We start from the raw sequence: 16,117 nt of genomic DNA on the forward strand, positions 1-16,117 counted from the left end.
GCTGACCCCCCCTCCTCCCTGTGACATCCTCCTCCTCCTGCCATGACCTCTGAGGTCGGGGCTCCTCTAGGATCAACACTAATCAAATGCTGGTGTCTCACAAATCTAGTGAACAGGTTCACCCAACTGCCCCTGGCCGGCTCCACCCGGAAGCTGCCGGATCTCGGTGTCTTTTTCTTGAGGTGCTGGTAATCGAACCCAGACCCTTGCACATGCCAGAAAAAAGTGCTCTATCACTAAGCTACATCCCCAGCCCTTAGACTGCTCAGTGTCAACAAGCCAAACTGAATTACTTTCCCATGGACGCACTTCCGATGTCCCCTCTCCTCAGCGAACGGCAGCCCCATCCATCTTGTCCCTCGCCTACGTACACCAAGATTTGCTCAATAAGAAATGAACCCTCAATCCTCCCTCATTCTCCACAACCACCATCACCAAGTCCTGTCCGTTCTACCTCCTACCACATCCCCCGGTCGGTCGCCTTTGCTTCTTTCTTATTTGAGGCTGGCTACATCCTTCGCCAGGCTTCCCGTGTCCTCAACGAGACCTTGGGAGCCGGGTGCCGGTGCCTCACGCCTGAGGATCGCGATTGGAAGCCTTCCCAGGCAAATAGTTCCGCGAGCCCCTATCTCGAAAAACCCTTCGCAAAAATAGGGCTGGTGGAGTGACTCAAGGTGAAGGTCCTAAGTTCAAGCCCCAGTACCGCAAAAAAAAAAAAAAAAATAGGACCTTGGGGACAACGTGCATCACACGTCCCGCCTGCCCCTACTTCGTCAGCCCAGGCACTGCCGGCGGGAGCCCCAGCTCCCTACGTCCACAGCGCAGCTCACAGGCGGTGGTGGCAAATCCTACAGAACCGACGGAGAAAGGGACCACTGTAGGCAGCTGCGAGCTCTCCGCAGCCGGTACCCCTGCCGCCACGCGCCTGCCAACTTCCTCGGCCAAGAGCCCCGCCCCCTGCTCACGCGGCGCTCCCAGCAGCCAATGGCAACATTGTGCGGGGCACCTTGGCTCAAACTATACTCGGAGGAGCCAATGATCGCGCCATGAGGGGAGCCCGCCCCCTGCCCGTGCGCCTCTTCTGCTTCTCGGCAGCCAATGGGGATGGCCTGCGTAGATCCTCAAGGGGACTGAGCGCCACCTCAGTGTGTGGGCACCGCGTGCAGGAACGAGTCTTCTTTCCACGTCGCGCTGCTGGCTTACCTGGCCTCGCTCCTCCCCGGCCCAGCCGACGGATGATGGGGGCTGTGGTCGGTCGACGCTGCCTGGAGTGGCTTCTGGGCCTCTACTTCCTCTCGCACATCCCCATCACCTTGTTCATGGACCTGCAGCTACTACTGCCGCCTGAACTCTACCCGGTCGAGGTGAGGGGTCGCCCGGTCGGTCGCGGGGTCCGAGGATCATCGGCTCGCTGCGGTGGTGTGCTGGCGTCCCAAACGCCACACCCTTCCACCTCCACACCGGCCGCCCTGGGCCTTTCCCTCGCTCCCCTTGCTTGGGTCCTACTGGTACCCCGGCCCGCGCCGTTCCTAACCCCAGCTCTACGTTTTTCAACTGCCCTGGTTCCCGTGCCGCGGGGATACATGCTTTGTTCTGTTGGAGTTGTTTCTTCCCCGGGATCTGTTTAAGGCCCCCACTCTGGGCAGGTGTCCGTGTTTGAGGGAAGTAACTTCGGTGAATCCGTGTTGATCGTGGTAAGGTACTGCCGAATTAAGACCACGCCACGTGTGGAAAGGAAAGATTTATTAGAAATCCAGGCCGCAGGGCTGTCACTCTCGGGTTCAGAGTGAGGCAGCTTGGCTGAATTGGGTAGTGGGCTTTATAGGAGGGGCCAAGCCATGGGGGAGGGAGAGAGTCTGTGGATTATCTGCGATCACCAGATGGAACAGGTCAAGGTTCCTGGCTAGTTGAGTAACTGGAAGTTCCTGAGTTGTTTTGCAAGCCGAGAAACAATCAGGCAGGGAGAAACAAGCGGTCATAAATCAGGGGGGTCTGGTTTTAAGGTTGTAGCCTCGGGTCCTTCCGCCCGCCCCAAGAATGCCAGGGACCTAACAATCATCAGCATTGGGTTTGTTTTAAAGTTGTGGGTTTTTGGAAGTGCTTTAATTAAAATACCAGTCTAACCCTAAAGAAGAAGATCCGAGTAGAATTAGACCTGTGTAAAGGTTTAGCGCTTGGTGTCCATAGGTCATCACTCCTTCAGGATTGGTGTCCAGCAGCTTAAAAAGCTCAGGAGTGAGTTAATGACACCTTTTCTAATTGGCCTTTTTGTGTCGGAGTAAAAATGATCACCTGAGTAAAAATACAGGTGAAATGCCCCATTTTCTGGCTGTTGGAGAGCATTCTTTGTCCCAAGCTTGCTTGCTTGCTTTTTTTAATATTAAGAACTACAGTTCTAGTTTCCTGGGTTATCTGTTGTTTGTTTGTTTGTGACAGGGTCTTCCTTGCTATGTGACACAGACTGACCTGGAAGTTAGTAGCCCAGGCTGGCCTGGAACACTGTATCCTCCTGGCTTGGCCTCCTGAGTACTGGGATTGTAGGGGTGCACCTCCAAACTCAGATCTCCATGGAATTCCTTTCTTCAGTTCTGTTCTTCTCCAACCTTTGCCCAACTGTGGGCAAGGCTGGCTTGTCTACCCAAAAGATTTGATTTTTGCCTCTGTTAAATATTCCTAAATGCTTTTTTCTTTGCAGAGCAGTTCTTAATCTTAAATCCATACCTCCAACGGCTTGTGCCAAATTGCATTGTGCATTGTGTTTCCTGGGAGGAGTGCCTACACCTACATTAGCTTTTACAGGGGTCTTACCCTCCCCCCGAAAGGTTAAGAACCGCTGCTCCACATGTCCCCACACCCTTAAGTTTTTTTTTTTTTTTTTTTTTTTTGCGGTGCTGGGGTTTGAACTCAGGGCCTACACCTTGAGCCACTCCACCAGCCCTTTTTTGTGTGTGATGGATTTTTTCAAGATAAAGTCTCAGGAACTATTTGCCCAGGCAAACAGCTCCTGAGTAGCTAGGATTACTGGCATGAGTCACCAGCATCCAGCTTAAGTCTCTCTTTTGTTTGCTTCTAGAACCAAGCATAACTGAAAAGATCTCTGGCCTACCTTTCCCATGAAACTGTTACCTAGGAACTTAGTTCTTCAAGAACTGGCAGCTGCCAGCGGTTCCCACCTGTAATCCTAGCTACTAGGGAGGCAGATCAGGAGGACCGAGGCCAGCCTGGGCCAAGAGTTCTCTAGATCCCATCTCAAGCAATATTCTGGGCAGGGTGGCGTGCCTGCTATCCCAACTACATGGGAGGCTGAAAGGAGGAGGATCACAGTCTAAAGACAAAAACACAAGACCCTACCTGAAAAATGACTAAAGTGAAAAACAGCTGGGGCATGGCTCAAGTGGTAGAGCTGCCTAGCAAGCTCAAGCCCCTGAGTTCATACCCTACTTCTGCCCACGTGCCCCCCCCCAAAAAAAAAAAAATGAAGTGGCAGTGTCGGCAAGTCAAGGGTCTATAGCCTCAACTTTGGTTAAATTATAAGTTCAAACATACCCAAGTTGTAGGATTGGGGGTGTAGGTCAGTGGTAGAACACCTGCCTAATATACATGAGGCCCTGGGTTCAATTCCCCCAAAGCCACAAAAAAAGTTGTGTATGAGTGTGTAGTTGTTTCCTGTTACTGCTCTAACAAATTATCACAAAGATAATGATTTAATCCAGAGGTCAATTTCAAAATGAATCCTATGGGGTGTTAGCAGGCTGGTTCCTTCCCAAGAGTCTAAGGGAGAATCTGTTCCTTGCCTCTTCCAGTTTCTGGTGGCTGCCAATGTCCCCTGACTTGTCACACCACTTGAATCTCCAGGTCATCACATTGCTGCCTTTTCTGTAGCTAAATCCTTTTTTTCCTCCTTTTATAAGGTCAGCTAACTCAGAAAAATCTTCCCGGTTTCTGGACCCTTAGTCACATTTGCAGTTCTTCTCACCAAATAAAGTAACAATCACAGGTTCCAAGGATTAGGACACAGATATCTTTGGGGATCATTATCCCACTAGCCATACAGGGCCACGCAGTACATACTCTTTCTAGAAGTTGCCACATCACTGCACTAACCATTAGTTGCCCTGAAGAAAGCAGAGCCTACTGTTGCCATGTCTGGTTTTTGAAGTGTATATGGCCAAAAGAAAAAGAAAAAACCTCAGGCCTGTTTACAAACCTCTGATGTTATGGGTCCCTTTAATACTTGGTAAATAGCACGTTATCCCATGTAGCCATTCCAGATTTAACAGCTATTGGTTTGAACTCAGGGCCTTGCACTTGCTAGCTAGGTGTCTACCACTTGAGCCACACCGCTATCCCTTTTTGCGTTACGTATTTTGTGAATTGTGTCTCATTACCCAGGGGAGGCCTGGGCTGAGATCTGTGTATTCTAACTGCCTTCTGGGGTGACAGGCACCAATCACCATGCCTGGCTCTTCTTGACTGAGCAAGAACCTTTTGTCTACATGGACCTCAAATCCCAATCCTCCCGATCTCCATCTCCCAAGTAGCTAGGATTACAGGTGTGAGCCATCTCACCCAGTCTATCCTTTCTGACTGCCATTCCCCCTTCTTGCTCACTCACAAAACACAGTTAAAACCTGCCTGGCATCATAGACACCCTATTTGCACATGATATATTTGACTTGGTAAAATTTTCTCAGCTTTGGGGCTAAGGGTGTAGCTCAGTGGTAGTGTTCCTAACATATGCAAGGGTCTAATCCTCAGTGGCCCCTCCAAAAAAAAAAAAATCTCAGCCCTTGTTGGAGGATGGGAGAAGTAATTGGATTTTCAAGCATTGGAATGAAAGGCCAAATAATAAAAAGCCTTTGCTTCTTAAAGTAAAGTTCATTTTGTTTGCAGAATTCACTTGTATGGTAGATTGTATGACAGCTTTATGACTGTTTATGCATGCTAGTGGTTACATCTGCTGTTTGTCTTTAAAATGGAAATATCAAAAAACTAAGCCCAGACCAGAGCCATGAATTGGTCTTTCCTAAAAATGCACCAGGTGTGCTACCAGATTATTTTATTTAGTTTCCACTTTTTTTTTTCGATTGGCATTTAAACATCAGTATTTAAATAGAAGACCTTGTTGTGTTTTATTAACTTTACAAAGTTGGAAGAGACTAGTCTGCACATCATGACCTCACCAGTGTTGATGCTATAAGTGAAAGTTCACTGTCATTTGTATGCTGAATTCATTGGTGTTTTTGAACTTGATGCTCCCCTACCAGCTTTAGTCCAAGGGCTGTGGCTCTCCCCAGAGGCAGTATGCAGTTTTGTGGAACTTTGCTGTCTAGTGCTTGAGGGAAAAAGACACCTCTAATTATTGGCATCAGTAATAAACACAAGTCCAGCCAGACTGCTTTAAAAAAAAAAAAATTCAGCTTTTGAACTCAGGGCTTTGCACTTGTTAAGCAGGCACTCTGCTTGAGCCATGCCTCCAGCCCCAGCTTTTTTTTTTTTTTTTTTAAACGTAGTGGAAAAGGCCAAGGACCAGCGCAGGTAGGGCCTGCCTGAAATTCTGGTTGTGATGAAGGGCTGGTGGGGGGAGGATCACGCCTTGAAAGCCTGTGCCACTCTTCACTGTAGTTCCTCTTGGGTGGGGAGCGATGATTTTGTAGCTTCTCTATGAAGAAAATAATAAAAAGCCTTGGGTTAGTCCTGGGTCCTCTTTGGAAAGTGCCAAAATTTAACATCTGGTTTCCTCCCTAAATAGAAGAAATTTTTCCAGAGAACTAAAAGATAGGATGTGAGGTCAATGTAGTGATAGGGCTAAAATTTGTGAATTACGCTTTTCTTGGTTTGAGTCAAAATCACTTGGGAAAACTGTTATGAAACAGTAAAACAACTTAGCTTGGCTTAGAACGTGGCAAGGAGAAGACAGGAAAGCATTTTGTAGTATCATTTGCAGCTGGGTAAGTTGCTTCTATTAAAATAGGGAAGAACAGGGAGCACTTAGACATACCATCAATCTGTCCTCAACCTAAATGAGAGAAGTACAGGATTGCTCAGTAGCAACCCAAGTGAATCTTTTTTTTTTGTATTGGAATTTAAGTTTATTAACATATAATGGTTATTCCCGAGCCGGGTAAATCTGAATGGATAAGGTAACAGGGTGAGTTGAATCATATGTAGGGTGGGTATAAATGGAAATAATTTTAAAATCTTGGGTGGGATTAATAATAATTATTATTTATTAATTATTAATAATTAATAAATGACCAGTTGTAAGAGACTGTAATAGGATTAAACTTGAGTATCTTAAGATGTGCATTAATTCAGTTAAGTGATCCTTTTTTTTTTTTTTTTTGCAGTACTATGACTTAAACTCAGGGCCTACACCTTGAGCCACTCCACCAGCCCTTTTTTGTGAAGGGTTTTTTCGAGTAGAGTCTCTGGAACCATTTGTCCTTGGACTTAGGTCAATCAAATGGACCAGAATGCCTTGTAAATTCTGCAGTAAATCTGTTAACCCAAATAGTTTCCTCTAGTGCTTTTTAAAATAAATCTAAAAGGAAAAAAATCATAAATCATTTAGTCCAGATGAGAACATAGAGCCCTGGAGAGGGGCAGAGGCTCAACCTTTACGATTGTTTCCTGTTACCTTACTGTCCTAAAAGTGCTCAGGAGAAGCGAGGATAACGCCGTAATTCAGATTGGTAGAGCGCTTGCCTAGCTTGCATGAGGCCCTGGGTTCCACACTCAGCACAGGAAAAAATAAAACCAACAAATTGGAGATCATTTGGCCAATAAACTGTCCAGCCAGAACTTTTCCAAGATTACTATACTAACAGAAATATTTCTAAATATTTACTTAAAACTCCCTTGTGGCAACAAGCTTCTTATTTCACAATAGTGAGTTTATCCTTTCATTAAAAATTAACAAAGAAATAATATCCTTGGAGTTTCCATTATGAGATAAACTCTTAAAGGTGCCTTTATTCATATCATAACACCTGTTTGGCTTTAGAAGATGTGTGTATTGGGACAGTTCCACCTCCAGGAGTCCGGGAGGCTAAATTTGACAGACTTGATCTTGGGGCCTCCTAAACTTCAGGCTCCCATCCAGTGCAGAGAAGGCAGCTACAAAATCTCCTCCTTGCTTTGTCTGCAGCCACAGCAACGTGGGTCTGCATTATTTTATTTGATAGGGTAATTACAGGGATGGGAGCCAAGCTAGAACTGATCACCTACTCAGCCTCCCAGAACCTAGAAGTTATAAAGTTTGGGGCAATGTTTTTCCATAGTTATCCTACTGGTCTCATAAAAAAAAAAAAAAAATAGAACTAGGGAGTTGAGAATAATGAATTTATTTGAAGTGTTGGAGTTAAACTATCCAAACTTACATCTTCATAGAGATTAGACAATCTCACCTCCCAACAACCCCCCCAATTAAAAAAAAAGGAAGAAATCCAGTCTTATTTCTGCATTTGAGGGATTCTGGCCTTTGGGGTTGGGTGTACAGTTGTGAAAGGGAAAATGTCTGGATGGTCCTCACACTTGTCATTTCTTTACCAAAAATGTGCAGAAATGTCCCATTTGCTCATGTGGTAAACATCCTGAGAGCCTACTAGGTGCCAGGTATTTGTTGTTGCTTCTGACAGTGGGCAACACACCTGGATTTGTGTGGCCATGGATTTAGGAACAAATGCTGGGCAACACAAAGAAGGAACTGGAGAGTTAAGGAAAACTTCAGAGAAGACAACTTTTTTTTTTTTTTTTTTGTGGAACTGGAATTTTGAGCTCAGGGTTTTGTGCTTACAAAGCTGGTGCTTCCAAAGAAGGCCTCTACTGTTTGAGCCACACCTCCAGTCCATTCTGCTGATTATTTTGAAGATTATTTTGCAATCTATTTGCCCAACTGAAATCCTCCCAATTTCCCCATCTCAGCCTCCCAAGTAGCTAGGATTACAGGCGTGAGCCACCAGCCCCTAGCTAGAAAGCAACATTTTAAAGTTACAGCTAGTGAGTTTTTATTAAATGACCATATAGGCTGTATCACAAAAGCCAGCTGGGTATGTCACCTGCTGCCGAGGGGGCTGGACAATGAGAGACTCCCAGGGTATCTTCAGATACACTGGAGCTGCTGAGCCTGTCAGGCCAGGTAGCTGTAATTCATCATGATCTTATCTTTTTTCAGTTTAGAAATCTGATAAATTGGTATTCTAAGGAGTTCAAAGACCCTCTGGTGCAGAATCCCCCGCTCTGGTTCCAGTCCTTCGTGTTTTGTGAGCTTGTGTTTCAGCTGCCTTTCTTCCCCATTGCAACATATGCCTTCTTCAAAGGTTGGTAAATGGTGGGAAATTTTGGGTTTTGCTCAGAAATCTTTTGGGAATGTATCTCCAAGGGAGAGGGAAGGAGCTCTTGTAGTTTGCATGAAGATGCCATAGGATCTGATGGAAGTAGCCAGAATAGATCTGGCGAAAGGACATTAATGTGGCTCAGTCTGGAAATTTCTCATACATATGAAACCTGAGGCCACTTCCCTTTTGTCCCCCACCCAACACACACACAAACACACATAATTTATTTTAACATTGGCTTTATTTTCCTTCCTTGCATGATATCAGACATACTTTAAAAGCAGAAGAATCAAGCTAAAGTTAACCCCTAAACTTCTTAAAAATTATTCCTTTGTGTTCTTATATAATTAGTGCATACCTCTATCCTTGGAAACCAAGCTCATAAAGCTGGAAATGCTTATTAATGCTTACTCCCACCGGAGTCTATAGTCACTGAATCCACTCACAACCTTTCACCTATATGATCCACACATCTAGATGTTGGGGTAGGAGTTCCCCTCACACTGCATTTTAAACCAAACTGGTAATGCAATTTTACTGATCTAAGGTTTTTCCAAGCTGTATTCTGACCTTCACCCTTGGTTCTTTGGCAGTCAGAAATCTGGAGTCCTAGCAGTCACATAAGTTTACAGGTTGGGCAGTATAATATACCCAGTTTTCCGTGTGTGGCTAGTTTCCACTGAGGGGAGGAGGTAGGGTGAGTCAGCTGAAGGGAGCAGGCAAGCACAGACAGTGTGGAAAATGTCACCCTTGGGGTCATGAGCAGACCTAACTTTTACTTCTGCCCTTTTACTTCAGGAAGCTGCAGGTGGATCCGCACCCCTTCAATCATCTATTCGGTTCATACCATGACAACTTTAATTCCGATTCTCTACACGCTTTTATTTGAGGATTTCCCCAAAGCCAATGGTTTCAAAGGACAAACACCTAAGACTCCCCGTGAACGACTAACCCTCGCATGTATTTATGCCCCCTACTTAATCATCCCTCTCATACTTCTACTTTTCATGTTGTGGAATCCCTACTACAAGTATGAGGAGAAAAGAAAGAAAAAATGAGGGCAACAACCACTGGCCCGGCTGGGGAGATGTCCACAGGGCAGTGTCCTTTTTGACCCAATACAAAAACGTGCTCTGAACCCATGTCTTCAGCAGCATTTGAAACACCAGCAGCAACACATAAGTGCAAGGTAGCAGCAAGAGCCACATCAAACCCTTATCTTCCAAGGGCACTGGGATGAGCAGACTAATGAGCATGTGTGAGGGCTGGGCTCTAGGAAAGTGATGCCCAGCACCTTCCCATGTGCCTAAGTTCTCTTGCAAGAACAGACCAGAAACTGGATAAACTACCACAAAAACATGGCCTGCTTGTCATGCTGATGAATCATTCGACCCAGAATGTACCCACACCACTGAACAATTGACTTGATTCTCTATGGCATATCACAGTCAGCAAACTGAATGATGGGATTTTTCAAGCCATTTTAAAATCAAATTAAGCCTCTTTAGATATTCATGAAAAACTCATGTTTTCTTGCCAGTGTCTACCCCTGGAGAAAAATACTATGCAAAAGAGGTTTGAACTTAAGTCTTCCTCCAAGGTAAACCTCCAAGGTTTAGCCCTAGCATAACTTTCAGTCATGGGAACGGTGTGGTTTTTTTGTTGTTTTTTGGGTTTTAGCTTAAACAGGTTATCCCAAGAGGGTTTCTTTTGGTGGTGGTACTAGTGAACTAAGTGATCGACCACCTGAGCCACACCTCCAGCAATTTTTTTTAATCACCTTATTTGTCTTATTTCCAAATTTTCATTTTTAGAGACCACTTGAGATAATTCCTTTTACTTTGAAGTCTGGCATCTCAAGCCTGACTTGTATGCGTGCTGCCTAATGGAGAATCTGATATTTCCTGATGCAGCCTAATCACTCCCATCTTGTTAGGGCAGGGGCGGTAGCGGGACTTGCCCATTGTCTCTTTGCTTTAGTATGTATTATCTCATGAGCTCCCTAATTACTTGAGGCCAACCCTTAAAAAAAAATCAGTACACCATAGGTCCTGGTCCTTTATTTGCTCACAAGTCATTGGTGATTGTTGGTACTGTCTGACTCATGTGTGTCCAAATAAAGGTAGCTGCTGACTATGCCTGGTTTGTTGTGTGGACTGGGGGCTAGAACATCTGTTAAAAAGGTAGATCAAGCCATTTGAAAACAATAATTTATTGCTTTTCCTTCCAAAGCTTTGTGAATTTACAAAAAAGTGAATCAAGGTTTACAGACTGCTTAGTTCATACTAAGATTCAAGAGGTGAGGCCCGGCCCTGCCCTGCCCTGCCTTGCCACTGGCAGTGGCTGTGTGCTGACGTGTAGTACCAGTGCCCTCAAATGTGGCATTATTGCCTTCAGAGGACTGTGTTCCTGACACTCTGTCATGACATGCTTAGGTCATTAGACAAGTCACTGGAATGGCACAGAGGATTTTTGCTTTTGGGGGGCTTTTTTTCCTTCCTGCTATAAAAAATGAAATTTTCAGTTCACTTCTGAAAAATAAACTGGTCAATAAATTCATTCTGTTCTGCTTCTACTTTACACAGAGCTTCATATTCAACTCGGTACCTGAAAAACAAAATTATTAGAAGCCCTGAAAAGGACGGAATAAACCACAGACTTAATTCTAGAGGTTTACATAATCCAAGAAACGGTGAGTTCAGAATGAAGTTAGGGCAAGAAAGAAAGAAAAGAGGCAAAGCCTTGCCCAGGGCCACCCATGAGAAATCCCCAGCCCTAAGAAAGCCGTGTCCTTTCAGGAAGCCAGCCAGCCGTGGGCCTGCTACCTGTACTCTCATGCTCTCACTATTAGAGGTCATTTGATATTAAAAAAATCTTCAAGTCAGGATGACAAGTGAGATGCTATTCCTGGAAAAAGGATGAGGAATAAAGATGAAGGAATCAAGAAGGAAAAGCAGAACTCAAGTGCAATAAAGAACTTGCTCTGCATCATGGCCTCTTACCTTTCTAGCTGCATTTTCTTTTCTGCTATCAGTGCTTGAAGTTGCTGCTGTTGGGCTTCTCTCTGCTTTGCAATGGATTTGAGCAAGTTCCGAGCACCAATAGCCTAAGAAACAGCATTGCCAAAGAAAGGCATGGCTTCCTTAAGCCTGTCTATAGCAAAGTACTCAAATGGGGACGGGCCATATGGGAGCTGTCAAAGGAGCCCTATGTCTTTGGTGATAAGTCAGAGGATGATTAATCTACTGATCAAAGTGCTTGGTGAGAACTGCGTGAGGAGTGGAGGCAGGCCCCAGAGCGGGGCCTATAGGTATTCAGTGGCTCACTGGGTGGTGCCATTTTGCCTGTGTCCTACATCAAGCCATCTATATACCATACCAGCCTCATTTCTCCATTTATAAAAGGATATAACCACTTATCAGTGCTGACGTGAAGGTTAAACGGGGTAATGACAAAGTATACTGCCACAGAGGCTTAGTAAGTTAACTGGAACGGCAATTTTGTTAAAATCTTGTTTTAATTAAGGAATCCACCCATGCCCTCAACAAATCCAGAGAGGATAGAGACTGGGGTGCCTGGCCAAGAGAGACAAGACATGCTGATCTTACCTTCATCTTCTCATTTTCTGCTTCTTTTGCAAGTTGATCAACAAGCTCAATTAGACCACCAACTATTTTCTGAAACTGGCCAATTTCTTTCGGGGAAAGAACAAAATATGTTTATTTTCTCAGCATCAGCTCTCCCCCTCAGCACTGCCCTTTTGAAGCAGTGAGGAGGCAGAGCCTAGTGCCCCTTCTAATCTGCATCAAAACAGTTCCGTATCTAAACCCAGAGAAGGGGGCCTGGCGCTAAGACCTGAACCAGGCATACCTGGACCTTCAGTCACCATAGGCTATGAAGGCACAGGCTCCAGGTGGGTCCATCCTCCAGAAGGACCCTCATCCTGCCTCCCCAGGAGTTACAAAGCATTCGCAAAACAAGTGCTGCCTCTGAACTAGCCACAAATAGGACAATAGATTTTAGTCAACAGTGTGGGGGGTGGGAGCTTCTCACCCTATAACCAGAGTGAGCAAAGAGCTCACAGCTTAAGTGCCCCTCTCCCATTTGCTTAAATCAATGTCTTTGGTATAATGGACCCCCATTTTATTGGCCCAGAGAGGTACAGTACGCACATGGCAATCACAGACTGGCAATGGAACCCAAGCAACCTTTCACCAGTCACATTCTCCACAGCTCAAAGCCTCAGCAATCCTTCGCTCCAGCCAAATCTGCTTTGTCCACTGCGCTGGGCTTGCATGGCTGGTGGGACAGAAGGCTTCTAGGAGATCTCCAACCCAAACATGACTTCATTAGGTGTGCTGAGCAGCTTCTAGAGACTTCAGTTACTAACTACATCTAACTCCAAATAATGGAAAGCCCACCGTGGAGAATGCTGTTTCTACCAAGAAATCAAATCATCCCCAAGCCATCATTCTACCCATGCATTTTAAAGTTTTGAGAGCAAAAACAGATGGCATCTCTCGGGCTGGAGGTTTGGCTCAAGTAGTAGAGTGCCTGCTTAGCAAGTGCAAGTTCCTTAGTTCAAACACCAGTGCCACCAAAAAATAAATAAAAAACCATACTCTACTCCCCATCCCAATGTTTGGTGTGACTGGGACTCAGTGTGAGACTCCATGATAGCATGGGAAATCAGAAGCCAGGCTCAACCTCAGGAAGTCAGCAGCTCCGTCCTGGAAGGGCCAAGAGCTGCAGTATGGGGGACAGGGTGCAGGGTACAGTTAGAACTGCCCAAAATTGAATGGCTCCATGTCTCTCCAAATGATACTCACTGTCCACAAAGTCCTTGCACTCTTCCTTGAGCTCTATGGTCTGCTGGGTAACCTCTGGGTCCAACACCCGCAACTTGTTCAGCTCATCGAAGTGCAGCCCTGCTTCCCCCAGGATATCCTTGGCCATAGCTACAAAGAAACAGCCCCAATCCCCAGTCACCTTTCAGCCACCCAAGGAAATGCGCACTCCCACCCCCAAACACCAATGCCCAAATCTCTGATGTTCCAAAGGCTCCCCGTTCCCTGTCTCCACCTCTCAGCCTCACCTGTTTCCCTTCCAGGTTCCCTAGAGAAGTTCTGCTCTGAAGGGGTGACAGTGGCAGTCAGGAGGAGTTGTGTCATAGGAGCAAGGGTCAGGAAAGAATAAAGTCCAGTTGCTTGTCACAGGCATCGCTCATTCAACATACATTTCTTGAGTGCCTACTATATGCCAACACTACTAGTGCTGGGGATACAAAGATGAATGCAACATGGTGCCCGCCCTGCAGGAGCACATAGTTTAGCTGGAGGAAGACAGACAGGTAAGCTGAAAAGTTATACTGTGGTAAGTGCTTTTACAGAAATATCACCAAAGAACAGGAAGAGAACAGAACAGTTAACTTGAATAACATCTAGACTAAGTTGTAAGCCATAAGCTTACTTATATATCCCCCAATTAGGAACCCAGAAGGACACAAGGCTTTTCAAATACAGGCACTGGGAAACACAAAGCAAGTAAAAGAAAAAAAATCTGAGTGATTTAAAAATTAGGGCTAAAAAATAAGCCATGAGTAAGAACATTACCCAAAACTTATGCTACAAGATACTGCACAGTTGCCTGAATCACAAACCAAAGTTCAGCCAGTCCTAACACAAAACACAAAAAGGAATGAATGAAGTAGCTGGGGCACTGGTATCTCACACCTGTAATCCTAGCTACTCAGGAGGCAGACATCAAGAAGATTGCAGTCTGAGGCCAGCCCAGGTAAAATGAAAGTGAGAACCTATCACAAAAGGCTGGCAGAGTGGCTCAAGTGGTAGCACCTGCCTAGCAAGCGTGAGGCCCTGAGTTCAAACCCCAGTACCACAAAAAAAAAAGTAAAAACAAGAATGTACCAAGTACGAAGGCCAGGGAAAGACATTTCATGAAAGCAGCAAAAAGTTCAGTGAAAGGGCCTATCCTACCTAAAGGATGAAAGGAAAGACAATGGAGCTAGTGAAGTGGGCAAGATCAGGAACCCTGTGTGTAAAGCTAAGGAGTTTGGATATTTTCTCTAGGCAACAGAGAACCAACAAAGATTATCTTCTCCATCCGGAGGAGAAAGAAACTGAAAATTCACCCTCATTCAGGCTAAAAAGGGAGGCAAAGGAGCTAGTACAGTTCAGTGGTAGAGCACTTGCCTAGCAAGCAAGAGGCTCCGTATTTCATTTCCAGTACCAAAAAAACAAAACAAAACAAAACAATTAAGTCCCACTGTTCCTAGAACTTCTGATTTTCAAGAGGACAAGAAAAGTGACATACTGGTGTCTAATTCAAAATTTTAAAGGGAGGAAAATCATCCAACACTCTGTGATCTAACTAATGCACATCTATGGGCTGTCGGTGTATGACTCTGACCTGTTCTCTTGCTGGAATCCACTGAAGAGAGCTACTGTCTTTCTTTTCACCATTTTAATCATCCAAAGCTTTCTTATAGCCAGTCTCAGGTGGCTCACGCCTGTAATACTAGCTACTAGCTACTCAAAAGGCAGAGATCAGGAAGATTGAGGTTCAAAGCCAGCCCCTGAGTTCAAGCCCCAGAACCACCAAAAAACAAAATGAGAAAGCTGCAGTAATGAACTAGGATTTTGTAAAAGTAACGGGGAGCCAGTGGATTCTCAGCAGAATGATGGCTAACAGGTTTAGAAAGATCACTCTGGCTCAGCCTGTAGATTAGAGGGACCAAAAGGGCAGGGCCACACTGTAACTTTAGCATGTTGCCTGCATGTCCCATTAACTGACACTCAGTAAATGTTTGTGGAATGAATGACCGTACAAACACATAGAAGGTTATAGCAGAAACCAAAGCTTGCTGAAGATCTGAATTCAGATGTATTCTAAGTTGAGCTGATAGGACTAAGGGACTGATTGAATGCGGGGTTTGGAGATGAGTGAAGAAAACAGCCAGGCATGAGTCCCATGAGCCTGAATTGGGCCAAGTGTACAACTGGAGAGGATAGTTTAATGAGATGGGTAAGATGGAAGAAGGCATGTAGAGATATGGTTCCCAGCGGACTATCAGATTCTTTCCCACCATACACATGTGTGAGCATCTGGAAACACCAGGTACAGGAACCTGGGACTGAGCTCCCTAAGGATGAGGGCAGTGACTCGCTCTCCACGACCTGGCTCTCCCGAATCCATAGGCACCAGGAAGGGGCTCCACCCACGGGGTGTATTAGAGGCACCAGAGAGATAGAAAGAACTGGGCGAGGAAAACGGCTCTTTACTATGCACTCATGCATGATCCGAGCCTCCGTTTCCTCGTAAGATCGTTGCGAGCGAGCATCAACGCGCCACGCTCCAGGCAGGTCTAAGACCGGTGTGAAACCGCTCCCGAAGAATTCCGTGGGGAAACTTCCCATTTCTTTTTTAACGGCCTGGGCCTGCCTTTCCTCAGAGAGGGGACTGACTTCTCCAGTTCCTCTCGCTCCAGATTAGCTCGCGTCCCCCAGCCCGAAGTCACGGCCTACCTGCGACCCGGTAACGGCGGCGTGCCCAGGCTGCTATACGCAAACAGCTCCTCGCTCAAGTCGACGGCAGCCGGCGCGCGGCCCACCAGCATCAGCCGCTGCCACGGCTACATAACCTGTTTACCCAATGACGTCGCTGCCTGACACCGGAAGCACTTACACTCGCCCATTCCACAGAGCCTGCTGGGAAACAGAGGCGAAAGAGGAGGGATGACTGCCACAAGACCCAGAGGCCTT

General features: G+C 45.8%; 2 protein-coding genes across 5 annotated transcripts; one reads left to right on the plus strand and one right to left on the minus strand.

The window, feature by feature from the left end:
- The first annotated feature begins 1,110 nt into the window (after positions 1 to 1,110).
- On the plus strand, positions 1,111 to 10,477 carry Tmem97 (transmembrane protein 97). The gene is made up of 3 exons (XM_020182498.2): positions 1,111 to 1,364; positions 8,177 to 8,321; positions 9,138 to 10,477. Exons 1-3 carry the CDS (start codon positions 1,236 to 1,238, stop codon positions 9,395 to 9,397), a joined length of 534 nt encoding a protein of 177 aa, XP_020038087.2. The 5' UTR covers positions 1,111 to 1,235; the 3' UTR covers positions 9,398 to 10,477.
- Ift20 (intraflagellar transport 20) lies at positions 3,739 to 16,040 on the minus strand. 4 transcript variants are annotated; one of them, XM_020182500.2, is made up of 6 exons: positions 15,881 to 16,033; positions 13,435 to 13,470; positions 13,169 to 13,297; positions 11,948 to 12,033; positions 11,342 to 11,445; positions 9,462 to 10,946 (listed from the first exon to the last, which is right to left on the minus strand). In XM_020182500.2, exons 3-6 carry the CDS (start codon positions 13,293 to 13,295, stop codon positions 10,865 to 10,867), a joined length of 399 nt encoding a protein of 132 aa, XP_020038089.1. In that variant the 5' UTR covers positions 13,296 to 13,297; positions 13,435 to 13,470; positions 15,881 to 16,033; the 3' UTR covers positions 9,462 to 10,864. The 4 variants fall into 4 exon arrangements, with proteins under 4 accessions (XP_073902543.1, XP_020038089.1, XP_020038088.1 ...); XM_020182499.2 differs by having other exon boundaries at positions 13,435 to 13,671; positions 15,881 to 16,028; XM_074046442.1 differs by lacking the exons at positions 9,462 to 10,946; positions 13,435 to 13,470 and adding an exon at positions 3,739 to 5,662 and having other exon boundaries at positions 15,881 to 16,040.
- Positions 16,041 to 16,117: the final 77 nt, after the last annotated feature.

The sequence above is a fragment of the Castor canadensis genome, chromosome 11 (assembly GCF_047511655.1).
Source record: "Castor canadensis chromosome 11, mCasCan1.hap1v2, whole genome shotgun sequence".
Lineage (NCBI taxonomy): Eukaryota > Metazoa > Chordata > Mammalia > Rodentia > Castoridae > Castor > Castor canadensis.

What these genes read in the sequence shown, in the direction of transcription:
- Tmem97 (XM_020182498.2), top strand. Translation starts at nt 1,236, where the DNA reads ATGATGGGGGCTGTGGTCGGTCGACGCTGCCTGGAGTGGCTTCTGGGC. An exon ending in CTGAACTCTACCCGGTCGAG is followed by an intron (nt 1,365 to 8,176) that starts GTGAGGGGTCGC and finishes ATCTTTTTTCAG; the next exon opens with TTTAGAAATCTGATAAATTG. An exon ending in AACATATGCCTTCTTCAAAG is followed by an intron (nt 8,322 to 9,137) that starts GTTGGTAAATGG and finishes CTTTTACTTCAG; the next exon opens with GAAGCTGCAGGTGGATCCGC.
- Ift20 (XM_020182499.2), bottom strand. Translation starts at nt 13,510, where the DNA reads ATGACACAACTCCTCCTGACTGCCACTGTCACCCCTTCAGAGCAGAAC. An exon ending in GGAACCTGGAAGGGAAACAG is followed by an intron (nt 13,298 to 13,434) that starts GTGAGGCTGAGA and finishes GTTTCTTTGTAG; the next exon opens with CTATGGCCAAGGATATCCTG. An exon ending in AAGAAAATGCAGCTAGAAAG is followed by an intron (nt 10,947 to 11,341) that starts GTAAGAGGCCAT and finishes TTTGTTTTTCAG; the next exon opens with GTACCGAGTTGAATATGAAG.